The 16,024-nt window shown below is 42.4% G+C and overlaps 1 protein-coding gene across 1 annotated transcript; it reads right to left on the bottom strand.

Moving 5' to 3' along the window:
* Positions 1–252: 252 nt before the first annotated feature.
* LOC116603702 lies at positions 253–9,498 on the bottom strand. Its single transcript, XM_032365292.2, has 7 exons — positions 7,409–9,498; positions 6,490–6,747; positions 5,224–5,591; positions 2,566–3,166; positions 1,799–2,185; positions 1,065–1,312; positions 253–604 (listed from the first exon to the last, which is right to left on the bottom strand). The coding sequence occupies exons 1-7, from the start codon at positions 9,017–9,019 to the stop codon at positions 448–450; spliced, it is 3,630 nt and encodes a 1,209-aa protein (XP_032221183.1). The 5' UTR covers positions 9,020–9,498; the 3' UTR covers positions 253–447.
* Positions 9,499–16,024: the final 6,526 nt, after the last annotated feature.

The raw sequence follows: 16,024 nt of genomic DNA, 5'->3' as shown, positions 1-16,024 counted from the left end.
CCATCCGTTAAAAACGTATCTAAAAAATGCACAAAATAACTCCCAACGCCACTAATATCAAGATTATACACATTGAGACCCCGTAAGCAGGGATATGACACTTTCACACCATTTTGCAAGGCCTATACCGTTCAAGTTTTTATTCGTCTTTTTCTCTTTTTACTCTGCCGGCTGTGCTAGCTCACCCACCCAGAATAATGTCCTCTCCGAATAAAGCTTTGAGTAATACCCTGTTAAAATAAGTCTTAAGTCTAGAATTTCCTTTATCTTTTATTTGGGATCGTATCGTAAAATATACACTATACACATTTTAAAATCAAAATCATTTTTAGGTTTAAAAGGCTTGTTTCCTTTCGTCCAGAGCGTTGGCTTCGCAATACGTTCCGGCTTTCCAAGGAAGCATAAAAACACATTTCTATTATTTTTCTTTTTTTGATAATTTCTATATTACTCATTGTCTATTGAAGCGAACACCGAATCAAACAAAGCTTGTCTGTCCTTGATCTCGGCGTCATGCATTGAACGCTGGTCTTTGTCGACTTTGTCCGGTTCATCCACAGAACCGTACCTGAGCTTGCTATGACAACACGGTGAACAAGTAATACTGAAATAGGAGAGAATAAAGCATTCAGTCATACGAGAGTGACGAATTTTGTGCAATACGCGCCGCGCATTTTGCGTGTCGTGCTTGTTCTGTGTTGTACGCGCCTTGCACGCTACGTTACGTGTGAATTTTGTGTTATTGACGCGCCGTGAGTTTTATGTGCTGTGGTCGTGCTTGTTTTGGGTTGTACGTGCCTTGCATGTTACGTGCTGTGCGCGTTTTGTGCTATAGCGCCGTGATTTTGTGTGCTGTGGTCGTGCTTGTTTTGTGTTGTACGCCGTCGTGTTTTGCATATTGCGTGTCATGTGCGTTTTGTGTTGTACACGCTGTGCGTGTCGTACGCGTTTTATGTTGCTAGCGCCGAGCGTATTGTGTGTTTCGTACCCGTTTTGTGTTGTAGCGCCAAGAGTGTTGCGTGTCGTGCGCGTTTTGTGCGTCATTTGATCATACCCCCAATTACCTCGTTCTCTTGCGGAAGAAGTGGTACGCCTTGTATAAAATCACTATTGAGGAGTGAATGGTCGCGATGCACAGGATGGTAGCGCTGACACTGCTTTTAGTGTCTTCGTCGGGGATGAACTGAGCGATGTTTAGCACGCACAGCGCCAGGAGGTACAAGGACTCGGTCACGTTCGTGCGCACGCTTGTGTATGGCTGCACGTTGCTATGAACCGTGAGGATAAGCAGAGATGACATCGTCATCCACAGCTGGTACAGGGAGAGTACAAACATGAAGTTAGAAATATGTGTATTGCACAGCAAGCAAGACTTGGAGCATATCTCCGACACGTGTTTATTGTCCGCTAAGTCATTTGAGTGCTTTGCGTCAAAAGGGCCCAGGAAACTCATGTGCCCTTCCCCCCACCCCTAATTGTTTAAGGAAATCCATAAGTTTTCTTAATGCTGTATCGTGCCTAACCTAAGCCCCCGGTATTTCAAGGCTCGCCACGGTTTTGTATTTAGTGTTGCAGGGTTGATTTTCCGAGTGTAGAGTCTGCACTATAGAAGCCTTATCAAAGACGTAAAAAACGAGTACCACTTTTTTTGTGAACCTTTCCATTTTTCTGATTAACGAACACGACTATTACATTATTTTGATGAATTATCTCTATTTTCGCGCAATGCAAATCTAGGGCGAACAGAAGGTTTTGAATTTGGGCATAACTAGCATGGGTTGCATTCTTAACTATGTACCTGTTTGACATTCCAGCGCGGTACAAACACGTACACCCCGACAATAAGAATACGCCTGCCGAGATCCACCGCCCACCACCACAAGCAATGAGACTGCAGCCCCTCCGTCAAGGTACTGAAGTACTGGGGGTCTACCTTCCAGTAGCCACGCGTGAGCAAGACGATGACGATCGGTAGAGGGATGACTAGGAAGGTCAACACAAGCAGCGCCACGATGGACACTATTAGGTGTCTTCCCTGGAAGCACTGCACGTTTCCATCATAGAAAAACACCATCTTGTTATCGACCAAAGGGCAGTGCAGTAGGCGCATGGTGGTCTCGATGATGTACTTGTACATGAACAGCATGAGGACCCAGAATGCTTGTAGACTTGAGTGCTTGCGTACCTATAAACGATATATACATGACGTGTTTTGCTTACATCTTCAAAATAAGTTTTAGGTTTAGTTTTCACAGTATATATATAATAGTGTCTACTGTTTGGGTTGCGCACAAGGCTCCTTTTACATTTAAGTAATGGGTTAGGTTTTAGATGTAGATTGATCCGATCCCTAAAAAGAGCCGAATGATAATAACTGCAATAAAGTGAGGCTAACTTGAGCTTGGCTAGCTCGAACTTGGACAACTCGAACTCGTGCATCTCGAACTCGGCTCGTGATCCCCCCCCCTCCCTCCCCAAGTATTTAGAGGCCCGCTACGGAAGGGATGTCTCAATGCCCGCTACGGCAGTCATAGAAAGCGGTAATATCTTGTGCTTCTTTCGTACCTTCATTCGGATGATTCTGCGACGGCTCAGAATGTACGCCACCAGGAATATCAACAATGTCGTGCACGGCATCATATAACCCATCGCCACCGAGAACAAGTTATCAATGCCTTCAGCAATACACGTCTTCCACACATAGACGAGCGGACCACCGAACTCCAGCAAGTACGACACAACGGTAACCACGGAGCCGACGCTTTCATTCGGGATGAAGATAAAAGGAAGCATTTGGAAGAAAAACAGCGGCCCGCGAAGGTCCTTGGACATGCCAGGGTTGAGCCAGATGACTACGATACACAAGACGACGACAGTGATGAATACTACCACAAGTATCCATCCGCTGTGCCGACACTGGATGCATTCACCCGGCCTGAGGCCAACTGTTAGGTCATCCTTACATCTACCGCACAACAATCCTGTCCGTCCTTGCGCGCACTGGCTATCAACATTATCTGGATCAAACCGGCACCCGACTTGCTCCTTAGAAGATTTATTACAGTAGCAGTACTGGTAGGGGCAGATGTACGTCACAAGGCGATCATGGAACACTCCGCCCCAGACCCCTTCATCTAGGTATACCGCGCGGCCATTGTCATCGCACCTGTGTTAACGGAGGATTTATTGGAAGACAAGTCATGCGATACAAACTCAGAATAACCATCTAAAAACAAAGTTTTGTACTTTAGTTACCAAATGAAATCAGAAATATCGCAACAGCCTCCACAAATCAACCGATGGAAATGGATGCTTTTCGCACACCTAATAAGGAGGAAAATTTCTCTAAGTTCTTTGTGAGTAATAGCAAACAAAATATAAACTGCGACTTTTTTTTTTTAAATTGATGCGACTTTTTGTAAAGTGTCATTGAAATTTGAGTTATTCGTCCCTGAGCCCATACACAGCGCAAGGATGATCAAGGAAAAAATACCTTAAAAAGCCAAAATCTGGGTATACGCATTTCGGTCTCACGTTATTTGTGTTTTGAAAATAATTCTGGAATACAAGGAACCGATGGCCATTGTAAGAAATTGTGTCTTCCTTCTCTATCTAGAATTGCGTATTTTGTTTAAATAACTAAACGTAACTTGTTTGAATAAATGATTTCGGACTAATAAAATACAAAGGAAATTGTAACTTGTAACAATGTTGTAGGTTAATGAACCTGTCTCCTTTTTCCATCCATTGGCATACGGGAAAGAAGAAAAAAGATGAAGTAGAAATTATATAATAAATGAACCTGCTGTCCAAATTTGTACAGCTTTTTGTCTTTAATTCAATTATGGAAGCAACACTCATGATCGAGTATCAGCCTTACAACAAATGCTGTCATGCGAGAACATCCAAATTTAGCATTTTGAGGGCCCTTGGTGAGAAATTCGACAGATAATCAACCTAGAGATACCGCGAGCTGAACTGCAAATTTCTTTGTGATGCATGGTTAATTTATCCGGCACAATTTCGAAAAGTCAAGTCGGTAACGACGTTATTGTTTTTTTAGTCACGTCAGTATTTGGTATTTGCTATCTCAGCTGAGCTTTGTTCTATCAAATACATGTACACGTGCATGACTATTACACCTCGTTATGGCATTGTCACTCCCAAGAGGCCAAAGGAGCCCAGATAGGTCTCAATATTTTTCACCCTACGTCACAGCGAGCTGTGTGTGGCGTAACCGTATAAGACTAAGGTCTTAAGGGCTAGGAACCTGGTTATTGCCTCCCTATTAATGCGCGGGTGCCTCGGTGCCTGTGTGTTACACAGTTCGCTAGATAGCGGTGTTGGGCCGAAATCTCCAGCCTAGCCGTAAAGCTTTAGCTGCCATACGGTGATTCAGCGGACGTCTGGATGTATGGTCTTTTTTTGTCTCTGATGGCCCGATGGTGCCCAAGCTCGATCCTCGGCCAATTGTTCTTTCTTTATTTTTACTTTTTACTTCTTTTCTACTTTTCATCTTTTCTTTTGTTTTTCTCCTTCATTTTATCGCCAATTGGATTGATTTTAATTTTGTTTGAAAGCTGACTTGTTCAGACGAACCATTTTGGGTTTCCTGTGGATACTAGCTTTTATAATCAAGCTCTAAGCAAATACGCAATTTCGTATACGCGTCTCCTTGCCGTCGTCGTTGCTCAAGGTCCTTATCCCGGAAAATTTCCAAACTTAAAAAAATCCTGGGTCGTGGGGGCTGAGTAGTTTCAAAATATATTTCACAGAATTTGTTATATTTTAAAAGGACGGGAATCTCTATGCGAGTTATGGGTTTTATTTAAGGAAAAAATTCTCAATTATACGCCTTTTGTGCGTAAGCTTCAAACGAAGGGTCTTAGAGAATGGAATATTTTGTAGAAGGGAAAGCAATTTAGAAATTATGCCATTCAAAATGAAGAGCGCCGAGAATATGTTCCGTGTCACGTGGACGTGTTACGTGTTACGTGGACGTGTACGTGTTCCATGTACGTGTGCTGTGTTATGTTCAAAGGTGTATGCGGGTGTACGGAATCAGCTCTAACGACATCACGTTTAATGAATGCAAAAATGATGTTTTCGATTCTTAGATTTTTGATAGTAACATATTCGAGTTTTTACAAAGATGATTGTTTTACTACACGAAAATTACGATTATTATAATGGGTGTTGTTGTAGGTGTCATAAAGAGCTTACCTGACTACACCAGCGATGCTACTGTCACAAACACACTGATCATCTTGGAACTTGTGCCCAGGCCAGCACGGTATAGCCTCGACTTGGAGGCTGTAGTCCAGATTATGGGTAGAGTACACGCCCGTTATGCTAATGTGGTGAGTGAAGTTGTGTAGGAAGGAGTAGCGTCGTTTGCTCACGCTATAGGAGAACCTGACTGTGTCATTGCTTATCGGCGAGAGGATGCGGAGGGGGTTCTGAATAGAGAGCTTGCCGGGGAATTGCAGGTCGGGCGTGGTAGTCTCTGAGAGGGTCACGATTGTGTACACAGGGTGACCAAGCTCGTCTAGACCTTGCAGTTGCATTTTCATATTCTCGCCAGGTGAAAGCTATGAGACGATTTAAAACCAATGCCCACATGTTTGGATGTTTAAATGTAGTTACCCGGCTCCCCACCCCTACCCTATGTTAGTTGTTGACTCTCTAGCCCCTTATTGTCGCTGAGTCCTCCGCCCTCCCTACATGTATACATATGTTCACCCCTCCCCTCCCCCCGCGCTTTTATCCTCTTCATCTAAGTAAATGTAGCACTCCTTTCCCCCCTCGCTTTTCCACCCTCATTGACTCTCTAGCCCCTTATTGTCGCTGAGTCTCTCCGCTCTCCCTACCTGTATACATATGGTCACCCCTCCCCTCCCCCCGCGCTTTTATCCTCTTCATCTAAGTAAATGTAGCACTCCTTTCCCCCTCGCTTTTCCACCCTCATTGACTCTCTAGCCCCTTATTGTCGCTGAGTCTCTCCGCTCTCCCTACCTGTATACATATGGTCACCCCTCTCCTCCCCCCGCGCTTTTATCCTCTTCATCTAAGTAAATGTAGCACTCCTTTCCCCCCTCGCTTTTCCACCCTCATTGACTCTCTAGCCCCTTATTGTCGCTGAGTCCTCCGCCCTCCCTACCTGTATACATATGGTCACCCCTCCCCTCCCCCCGCGCTTTTATCCTCTTCATCTAAGTAAATGTAGCACTCCTTTCCCCCCTCGCTTTTCCACCCTCATTGACTCTCTAGCCCCTTATTGTCGCTGAGTCTCTCCGCTCTCCCTACGTGTACATATATGGTCACCCCTCCCCTTCCCCCCGCGATTTTATCCTCTTCATCTAAGTAAATGTAGCACTCCTTTCCCCCCTCGCTTTTCCACCCTCATTGACTCTCTAGCCCCTTATTGTCGCTGAGTCCTCCGCCCTCCCTACCTGTATACATATAGTGCCCCCCTCAGTCTGCCCTTACCCTCTGTGACTTGTCGACGCTCTTGCCCCTTAGAGTCGCTGTGTCTGTTGCTATATCGTATTCAGGACCTATCAAGCGCTTTTCCATATTTCTTCCTGTTAAGTAGTTATCCCGATAGTAGAATTTGTCGTTCCATCGTAGGGACTTGCTGATGTTATAGTGCGGCCATTCCTCGTCCCACAAGCACGAAGAGAGGGAGGATACGTAGATGGCGGCGCCTTTTAGCATTGCGCCGTTCCCGACGAATGTCACGTTGGTCTAAAAGAGAAAAAGTGTTGTCAGAAATCGATTTGTGAATGTTCGCTATTACATTTTTATGAAAACAATTATTCTATTGATGTTTATAATTAGGATGCAATGATTATAATGTTGATGTGATGATGATGATAATGGTGATCATTTTGTTGATGATGTGGGTTGATGATAATAATAATAATGATAATGATAATAATAATGACAATAACAATAACAATAACAATAACAATAACAATGACAATGACAATGACAATGACAATGACAATGACAATGACAATGACAATGACAATGACAATGACAATGACAATGACAATGACAATGACAATGACAATGACAATGACAATGACAATGACAATGACAATGACAATGACAATGACAATGACAATGACAATGACAATGACAATGACAATGACAATGACAATGACAATGACAATGACAATGACAATGACAATGATAATGATAATGATAATGATAATGATAATGATAATGATAATGATAATGATAATGATAATAATAATAATAATAATAATAATAATAATAATAATAATATTAATAATAATGATGAAGATGCTACTTATGATGATAATGATAATGATAATAATAATGATGATGATATTGATGATGATGATAATGATGATTATAATAAGGGTGACGAGTAATTTACCTCCCACTTTGATGGGGGAACAAGGCTCTCGGAATAGGTCAGAAGGCAGTCGGCATTGTACTCATGAATAACCTCATTTATTGGAAAAGTCTCGGAAGAAATAGCCCCTCCCAGTCCACCGAAGTTTTGATAAAACGCGAGATGGCTTCCGGGGTGAAGCACCACCTGGCTACCCCATAACTTGAGTGCACCTGCATTCTGGCACGTGTTATGCTCAATGACGAGTTCTCCGATCACGTGCAGGAGTCCATACTCGATGTCCATCCCGCCCGCTCCATGATTATGGGAGATGACATTCCGACCCACGAAAGTGAGGCTCATCCTCTGCGCGGTGATTGGCGCGAGATACGTACACCCTTCACGAGCGTTGGTCACGTGTTTCGTGATGGTACAATTAGTGAAAACGGGAACGAGGTCGGGAGGGTTACCATAAGGGAGAGAGGAGGTCAGACGGAACGCGGGAGATGATTTTGCGAAGTTTCCTTCCACATGAAGTCGAGTGAATTCTAGCACGTTATCCGTGTCACCAAAAAAGCTCATAAAGAAAGCGTTTACGCCCGCCCCCCGCCTACTAAAGTTTTCAATAATGGTAATATTCCTGAAGATAAATCGAGACTGGAAGGAGTAATCCCACTGCGCAATGCATAGACCCCCACCCGCCTGTGATGCCCAGTTACGATGAAGGGCAGCATTGGTAAAGATGAACTCGTTGTCTCTGGAATAACCCCCCGTCGCGATGAATACCCCAGCCCCATAAGTGGCCGAGTTCTCCGTGATGTTCAGTCTGTCCAGCCTGACGCTGCAGTTCGCGGTACCACCGGTTAGAATAACCAGGATAGCGCCACCATCTTCACTATACTGTGTATAATTCATGGCAGCAGACACGTAGAAATCATCATCGTGAACGACTGCAGTGTTATTATAGAAGTAGGATTCGGTAATTGTCAAAGAGAGACCATATGCGTTCCTCAGTAGATACCCTATCGCCCCCGACATGGAAACAATACCAGGCTCAAACACGGGCCAGGGCTGCCCTGCGCGCTCGTTATAGCTATTCCGTATAAACGAAGACGAGTGAACTGTCAATGTGCTGTCAAACGCGTTGATCGCCGCTTGAGTATTATCCACAAATTCACAATGATTAAATGAGACATTACGCGCGTTCCATATAAGAACCACAGCAGCGCGGACTGGACCGCAGTTCTTAAAAGCAATGTTTGAGAACTCCACATTATAAGCTGAAAGGTTGAGCGTGCGGAGACCAATATCTATCCCTGCGTCAGTGCGATTACACTCCATCCATGTTATGTCATATCTGCTAGTGATTAATAGATTTATGTCTGGATTTGGCTGTCGAATAATTACGGAATTATTTATCCAATATATCTCGTCCATGACAAAGATTCTAAGAGTGGTCCCATCACTGGTAGTTTGCAGTCTTTCTAGTGCATACTCTATCGATTTGCAGGGAAGCGTGGAATTAGATTCATGACATTTAGCAGTATCTTGTCCTCGGGCTTGTGATACAATCACGTCGACATAGCTGCTAAAAACTATCTTTTGCTGCAGGACAATCCAAGTTAGCAAATATATTCTTGCACATCCATCCATGATGACTTATATGAACTCACTTGCACCAGTCTTAATGTAATTTTTTCCACCAAACCATGTTGTGTACAGCTACGTGCAACATCTCGCAAGTCTGACCCTGTGCGCAATAAATACACACGTGTCACGCAAGCTCGCGTCTACATGTCACGTGTCACGCAAGTAAACTTTTCCAAGTCACGTTTAGAACGATCCCTTCTTCTATTCACAAGTTTATATGCAAGAATGTGATCCTTTTCTCACCTGTAACCCAAGCAGGTTTTGTCACGCAATATGTCGCGCAATTAAAATTTTTCAAGTCACGTTTAGCGAGTCCTCCTTCTATTTAGCAAGCATGCGTTCCTTTTACTTGTCACGTGTTACCCAGGCAAATTTGGTCACGCAATCGCGTTTCTTTTGGTGACATGTCAAGCAAGTCCTATCCTCCTTACACAGCGTGGCACGTGGGATCCAGGAGATTTACAAAACGTAGGAATAAAACTACCGGACAGCCTCTATCTGCTGCTAGCAAGAGAGCTTAAGATAAGAGAGGGACACTTTGGTATTTCCCGCCCGCCATTACGATTCCGAATCCGGCTATTTTTAGTAACCACCACCCCACCACTGCGCTTGAGCATTTTTACTCACCCTACCCCCGCGCTTTGGCATTTACATCTTGTTGTTTGCCACTATTTTGTGACATGAAACCGAAAAAAAAAACACCCTATTTGTCATTCTAGCATCAAGGATACGGGCACTTGCGGTTTATTAAGGGGATGTAGTACTTCGAGGATTGCAAGGTTTCCAAAACGAGACTTCATTCAAAATAAAGAGCGGAAAACCTCGTGCTTCAATCACCGTTTTTGCTCTAACTTGCGGCTTCTCCGTGGTTTCTCAACATTCGTAATCTGCCTAATGGTCAAACGAAATCTGTAAGTTAAGCATTAGATATAATATTGATTTTTGTGAATATTCCGATGAATTTAGAAGGAATCCAAGAAAAATACATTTCATAAAACTATTCTTGTAGCGAGGGAATGCATTTTTGTGATGATCAAAGCCAGCAAGCTAAAGTATCTGAGCTTTTGTTAAAGTGAGAAAATAAAGAGGAAGATACTACTGTACTTCTTTGATGTTGTTATTATTATATGTTATATTATTATGTTGTTATTATACAAGCTGGAGAGCTGGAGTCGGGATTTGAATCAAACGCAGTATCACAGCCATTTTATCGCTCGTCGGTTTTTTCTTTCTCACTTGACTTCGCCGCTCAGACAAACAAAACAGTCAAACTATTCAAGGATTTAGCTTTCTGTGAGTATATTTGCCAATCTTGGTAATTTAAGTTAGACTTGTTTTCTTCTTCCGAGTTATTTTACATGATCTCTTTTCATTCCTTTCGAATGGCAAAACAACAACACGCAACCCGCGGGGTCAGTAGGACAAAATAAACGGAGCAAATCCTCACGCGCAGTGGTGGGGTGGTGGTTACTAAAAATAGCCGGATTCGGAATCGGCATGGCGCGCGGGTAATACCAAAGTGTCCCTCTCTTATCTTATGCTCTCCTGCTGCTAGTCAATCATCAATGAACATGGTATATATACTAGCTGTAACATGCCAGTATAAACTCATTTATAACCTGAAGAAGGCAGGTATTGGCCTGCCGGAATATCGTTAAAAAAACAACTCTGCGTGTTGTTTTTACGACTTTTTATTTTTAAGGTTTTATGCAGGGAAAATCAGGGGTGAGCTGGGACGAGCATTGATGTTTCTCACCGTGTATCATCTTCACAGGGGCTTATCTTAGAGAAACACGATACGTTTGTTTTCTTCTAGTGATCTTGATACGACACATTTTTTTAAAAGCTCTTACATTTTTTTTGTTACACACCCATTTAGCCCACCCCCCTTCCCTCGGGGCGGGGGCGGTGGGGGGGGGGGGGGGGGGTAATAAGGGTCTGATCCGGAACGTTTTAAGAAATCCCTTATTCGCGTACACCATTTTAGGCCGGATCCGCCGATCCGAAAACCTATTCACCTATTCCCAGGGATATCCTTTATTTCAGAAAGCCCAGCTCACAAACGAATGAACAGCGATCTTTTTGGCACTTTGAACATGGGATTTATACCAAGACAAACAGGATTATACTTGTTCCATGTGTTAAGATAGATATTTACTTAGTTACGTCACGCACTCGATGTAATAGTTAAAGATTAAGTTTGACGCGTGGATATCAAGTGACCTAAGGATAACCTTAGTAGTGTTTTGTACGCATAACCAACAAGAGTCGTTGGCAATGAAGGATATTCGTGGCAAGGTTGATTTACATATTTTATCGGTTAATTAGTTACTTTACATTTGGGGGCTCAGACGGGAAAACATCTACAGGAGTTGGAAAGAATCTTATGGTTCAAGACTTAGGGATTCAAGTTGTTGAGTGGTTATTATATGCTGGATCTCAACGTGAACAGTAACTGGTCAACACAAGTTATTCTTATGGTATTTGGATAAAAAGGAACGGAGAGATCAAGATTTGTCGAAAAGGTGTAGAAACGGGATTTGTTGAAGGTAAAGGTGCTGGAAGCGCCGATAGAGGTATGTGTTTTAAGTTGAAAACGATATATCTGGACGCTTGAGGAATGTGTTTTGTTTGCATTGTTTGTTTAAGTGGTAGATTTAGTAGCTGGAAATTATTGTTTTGAACGCTTGTTGTGGTTTCCATTTCCCGAGATGGCTGAAGAGAAAGAATTGAAATTAGAAGGGAAATTGATTTCAGCTGACCGGGATTCATTGGCGAAGTTTTGGGCCCATTTGGGGCAAATTGAATCGGCGACTGATGGGAAAACTAAAATGAGCCTGTTAAAATTAATCCGCAAGGAGATTGAATAAAAAACAGAAGCTCCCCAAACCGAAGAAGATAAAATCGAATACCTAGACGATGCAATTGTTTTTTTTTTTCGGAGTTCCAGGTTTGGAGGGATCGACACAAGACACTCAACCGGAATTTGAGGAACTTAAAAAGGAATTGAGCAATCTACAACTCAAACAACAGGCTACCGAGAATCAACTCGGCACCGCTCCCAAACAAGGCAATACAATACAATACAATAAACTTTATTTAACGAGGGTTTCATATTAACCTTTTACAGTTTTATAATATATGGCCCTCCCTATATCTAAGTACCTATGATAATAATAAAAAAATATGTTAGACATTTACGGAAATACAAAGGGGAAACTTGGAAATTAAACTATACAAGACATCACTAATACTACATCTTGATAAAGCAACAAAAAACTATACAAGACATCACTAATACTACATCTTGATAAAGCAATTAAAAACTAACTACAAAAACAGGTAGACGTCAACATAGAAACAAGTACAAACAGACAAACATTAATCAACATGCAATAACAATTAACATGAGAATGGATAACCGGTTTTAGGAAAAGTAGCAGCGGCAGTCGATATAAAAACGGCATGTATGGCAAAAAAGTTGTTCTAAGTGAGATACCGAGTTAAGGTGAGAGTGGAAAATATCACGGACTTTTTTTTAGCAAGACTTGTAACATTTTGTAGTTGATTGGGATTTAAAATACGGGAGTCAGCAAGTTGTTTAAGGCTGAGGGGTAGAAGGTTAAAAAGAGAAACTGCAGAAAAGGAAAAGGTGCGTTTTCCAGCATCAGTCCTGGGCTGGGGGAGCACGAGATTGTGTGAAGTCGACGATCTCGTTCTCCGTTCATGCGAAACAAAAGAAAACTTTAGACGCAAACAAAGAGGGGAATCCGGATTAATAAGGATTGAAAAAAGAGTCAATAATTTCCTTTGCTTTATCAAATCATAAATGGGGAGCCAGTTTAGACAAGAAAAGAGCGAAACAGACGGGACGGAAAAATCTGCAGACAAAATAGTGCGCGCAGCGCGCTTCTGAGAGCGTAGAAGTAAAATCTGGAGGGTTTGTGAGCAGTTGCCCCAAACGCTAGCACAGTAGAGGAACTGACTATGAATACAGGCATTGTAGTAATGTATTGCACCAACTGGCGTCAGGAAGGGAGCAATACGGCGTAGTAGGGATATGCGGCTGTTAATCTTTTTGCATAAGTGCTCGACATGAGGTTCCCAGGTGAGGTGGTTATCAAACACCACTCCAAGAACCCGCGCACTGTTCACTTGCTCAATTGGACAACTGTTTAAAGTTACTGAAAGAGAGGATTCAGCCAGATTTGATATTTTTTGGTGGGAACCAATTAACATTGATTTAGTTTTCTTGGTGTTTAGTACCATACGATTGAGTGTAGCCCATTTATGTACATCAGCTGCCAGTTTATTTAGTTTAAGTTCAACATCAGGCACACTGGGGCCGGAAATAAAAAATGTGGTATCGTCTGCAAACATTGTAGTATCGGTAACATAGTCAGAGGAGAGAAAAAGGGGCAAGTCATTGATGAATAGAAGGAAAAACAAAGGACCGAGAATACTGCCTTGAGGAACTCCCACATTAATGGGTAGTGCATTCGATAAAACTCCTTTGAAGCACGTTTTCTGAGTGCGTCCAGAAAGGTAAGACTTAAACCATTTGAGTGTTAGTTCATCGCACCCATACAAAACAAGCTTCAATAGGAGGGTGTTGTGATCAACCAAATCAAAAGCCTTCTTCAGGTCAATCAGGAGCATACCACTTAGAAGTCCATTATCCATATTCTTTAGAATGGAATCAGAAAGATTTATAGTGGCCAGTTCGCATGAACGGAACCACCAGAAACCAAATTGAAAATCTGTCAGAAGGTCTTGTGAAGTAAGAAAATAATAAAAGCTAGTATGAGTGTGGCGCTCCAGAACTTTAGATAGGATACAAAGTACGGAGATGGGACGAAAATTCGTACGGTCAAAAAGAGACCCATCCTTAAAAAGTGGTGACACTTTCGCACTTTTCCAAGGATCAGGAAAAACACAAAAGGAAATACTCAGGTTTAGGATTTTAGTCAAGGAGCGAAAAATTTCAGGAGCTGCTGATTTGATAAAAAAATCCGTTCAACTCGTCAAACCCGGCAGCCTTACCGATGTCTAAACGAGAGAGGCTATTAAGGACAAAGTCTTCTGAAATCGGAGGAATTGAAAAGTAGGAACCAGGTTGATGTTTAGAATTAATAAAATTAGTTAGGACAGACCAGTCCGGAAATTCAGGGACAGCATCAATAGAAACTTGAGAAGATATATTGGAAAAATGTTCATTGAAAGAATAAGCTATATCAAAAATGTCTTCGTATAAAGTGTCATTAACAGTTAAGCGATTAGGGAGATTGACATGTTTTGATGGAAAGATGTTACGTATTATTTTCCAAAGATTTTTTGGATTTTCAAGGTTGTTCTTAATTGCATCATTATAGAAGGTCTTTTTAGCTTTTCTTATTAAGTGAACAACATGATTTCGCGCGCGGCGATATTCACTCCAAGAGGTGTCTGTTTTCAGCGAAGTAGCAATGCGGTGGAGGCAGTTGCGCGCTTTAATTGCAGCACTTATTTCAGCATTAAACCAATCAGGTTTAAGAGGGCGCTTTATGCGATGTTCTTTAATAGGCGCGTGCACTGTAAGAATGTCATTGAATAGTTTATACCATTGATCAAGAGCATCATTTACATCATCGTATATATCAAGTGTGCTCCAAGGAACAAGTGACAAGTCATGCATAAATGATTCAGTACAGAAGTTTTTTTCGCTTGGTTGATTTGGTTATAAGCTGTTGATAACCAAGCGAATCAATAATGAATAAATACTGCTTGGTTGGCGCAGGAAGAGGCTTTTCGAGGAGATCAAAATTAAGATCACCGAGCACCACAACCTGTTGGCTTATTGCTGAGCTAGCATGAGCTAACATTTCGTCCAATAGAGCTATGTATGCAGAAGTAGAAGAAGGAGGACGGTAAATAAAACAAACAAAGCACGGGCTAGATCGGGGGAATAAGAGCTCAAGCCAAATGGCTTCAATACCTTCAAACTCAAGATCCACGCGCCTTTTGAAGGAAATATGGCTGGGTATGAAAACTAGCAGCCCGCCACCAGAGTTGTATGTGCGATCAGCTCTAACCAGCGAGTAACCATCAACAGCCACCAATATATTCCATAGGGATTTTAAAATTCAAGGGATAATTGGGGAGCCGGGGCAGAAGAAAAAGTTAACGTATCAGTCGTTAGTCTCTCAGATCGAAACCGGTGGAAAAGGGTTACAAAGAAAGAGAAATAGTTACGTCGGTAATACGATCCGTGCAGCCTGGTTTACAGTTGCGAAGCTATTTAGAGAGCTTAGGCGATATATCTCTAGCACAACTAAGAAAGATTTTCCGTTTCCATTTTAACGAAAAAAGCTAACCAATATGAGGCAGGAGACCGAGGAAACCGCACAAACATTTCTAATGCGAGCTTTAACCGTTCGACAAAAAATCTCATTCGCATCAAAAGAGTCTGGCGGGATGAAATACGATCCACATTCAGTACAAAGCCTTTTTTGCACGCGTTGGAGACAGGCATTAGAGATGAGACCATCAGAGCCAAAATAAGACCGTTGTGTAAGCATGACGTTTATTGAACAGGGGATTTATTAAGCCTTCTAAGTCGCCGTTTTCGAGTAGTGTCGTTTGTGTGCGCGTGATGGAGGAATGAGACTGTGTGTTGATTACCGTGAGCTGAAGAAACGCACCGTGTCGGATCGTCATCCCCTTCCTAGGATCCAAGAAACTCTTGATAATCTGGGAGGGAAGTCGTGGTTTAGTGTCCTCGATCAGGGTAAAGCTTACCACCAGGGCTTCATAGCAGAAGGCAGTCAACCTCTAACGACTTTTATAACTCCATGGGGTCTTTACGAGTGGGTTAGAATCCCATTCGGTCTAAAGAATGCTCCTGCGAATTTCCAGCGGAGTAAAGCTTAAACCGAAAAAGTGTGATTTATTCAAGCGAGAAGTGTCCTTCCTTGGACGGATCGTCTCCCAACACAGCTACCGCATTGACCCCAAAGCGACAACAGCTGT

Source organism: Nematostella vectensis, chromosome 1, assembly GCF_932526225.1.
Source record: "Nematostella vectensis chromosome 1, jaNemVect1.1, whole genome shotgun sequence".
Lineage (NCBI taxonomy): Eukaryota > Metazoa > Cnidaria > Anthozoa > Actiniaria > Edwardsiidae > Nematostella > Nematostella vectensis.
Note: the sequence above shows the minus strand (reverse complement) of the source record. Positions and strands in the feature narration are given on the sequence as shown.

Bases quoted from the DNA above. Each gene is read 5' to 3' on its own strand.
- LOC116603702 (XM_032365292.2), bottom strand. From the start codon at position 9,019: ATGGATGGATGTGCAAGAATATATTTGCTAACTTGGATTGTCCTGCAG. The intron at 6,748-7,408 runs GTAAATTACTCG...TTTCTCTTTTAG, and splicing joins TTCCCCCATCAAAGTGGGAG to ACCAACGTGACATTCGTCGG. The intron at 5,592-6,489 runs GTAAGGGCAGAC...ATCGTCTCATAG, and splicing joins GCGTCGACAAGTCACAGAGG to CTTTCACCTGGCGAGAATAT.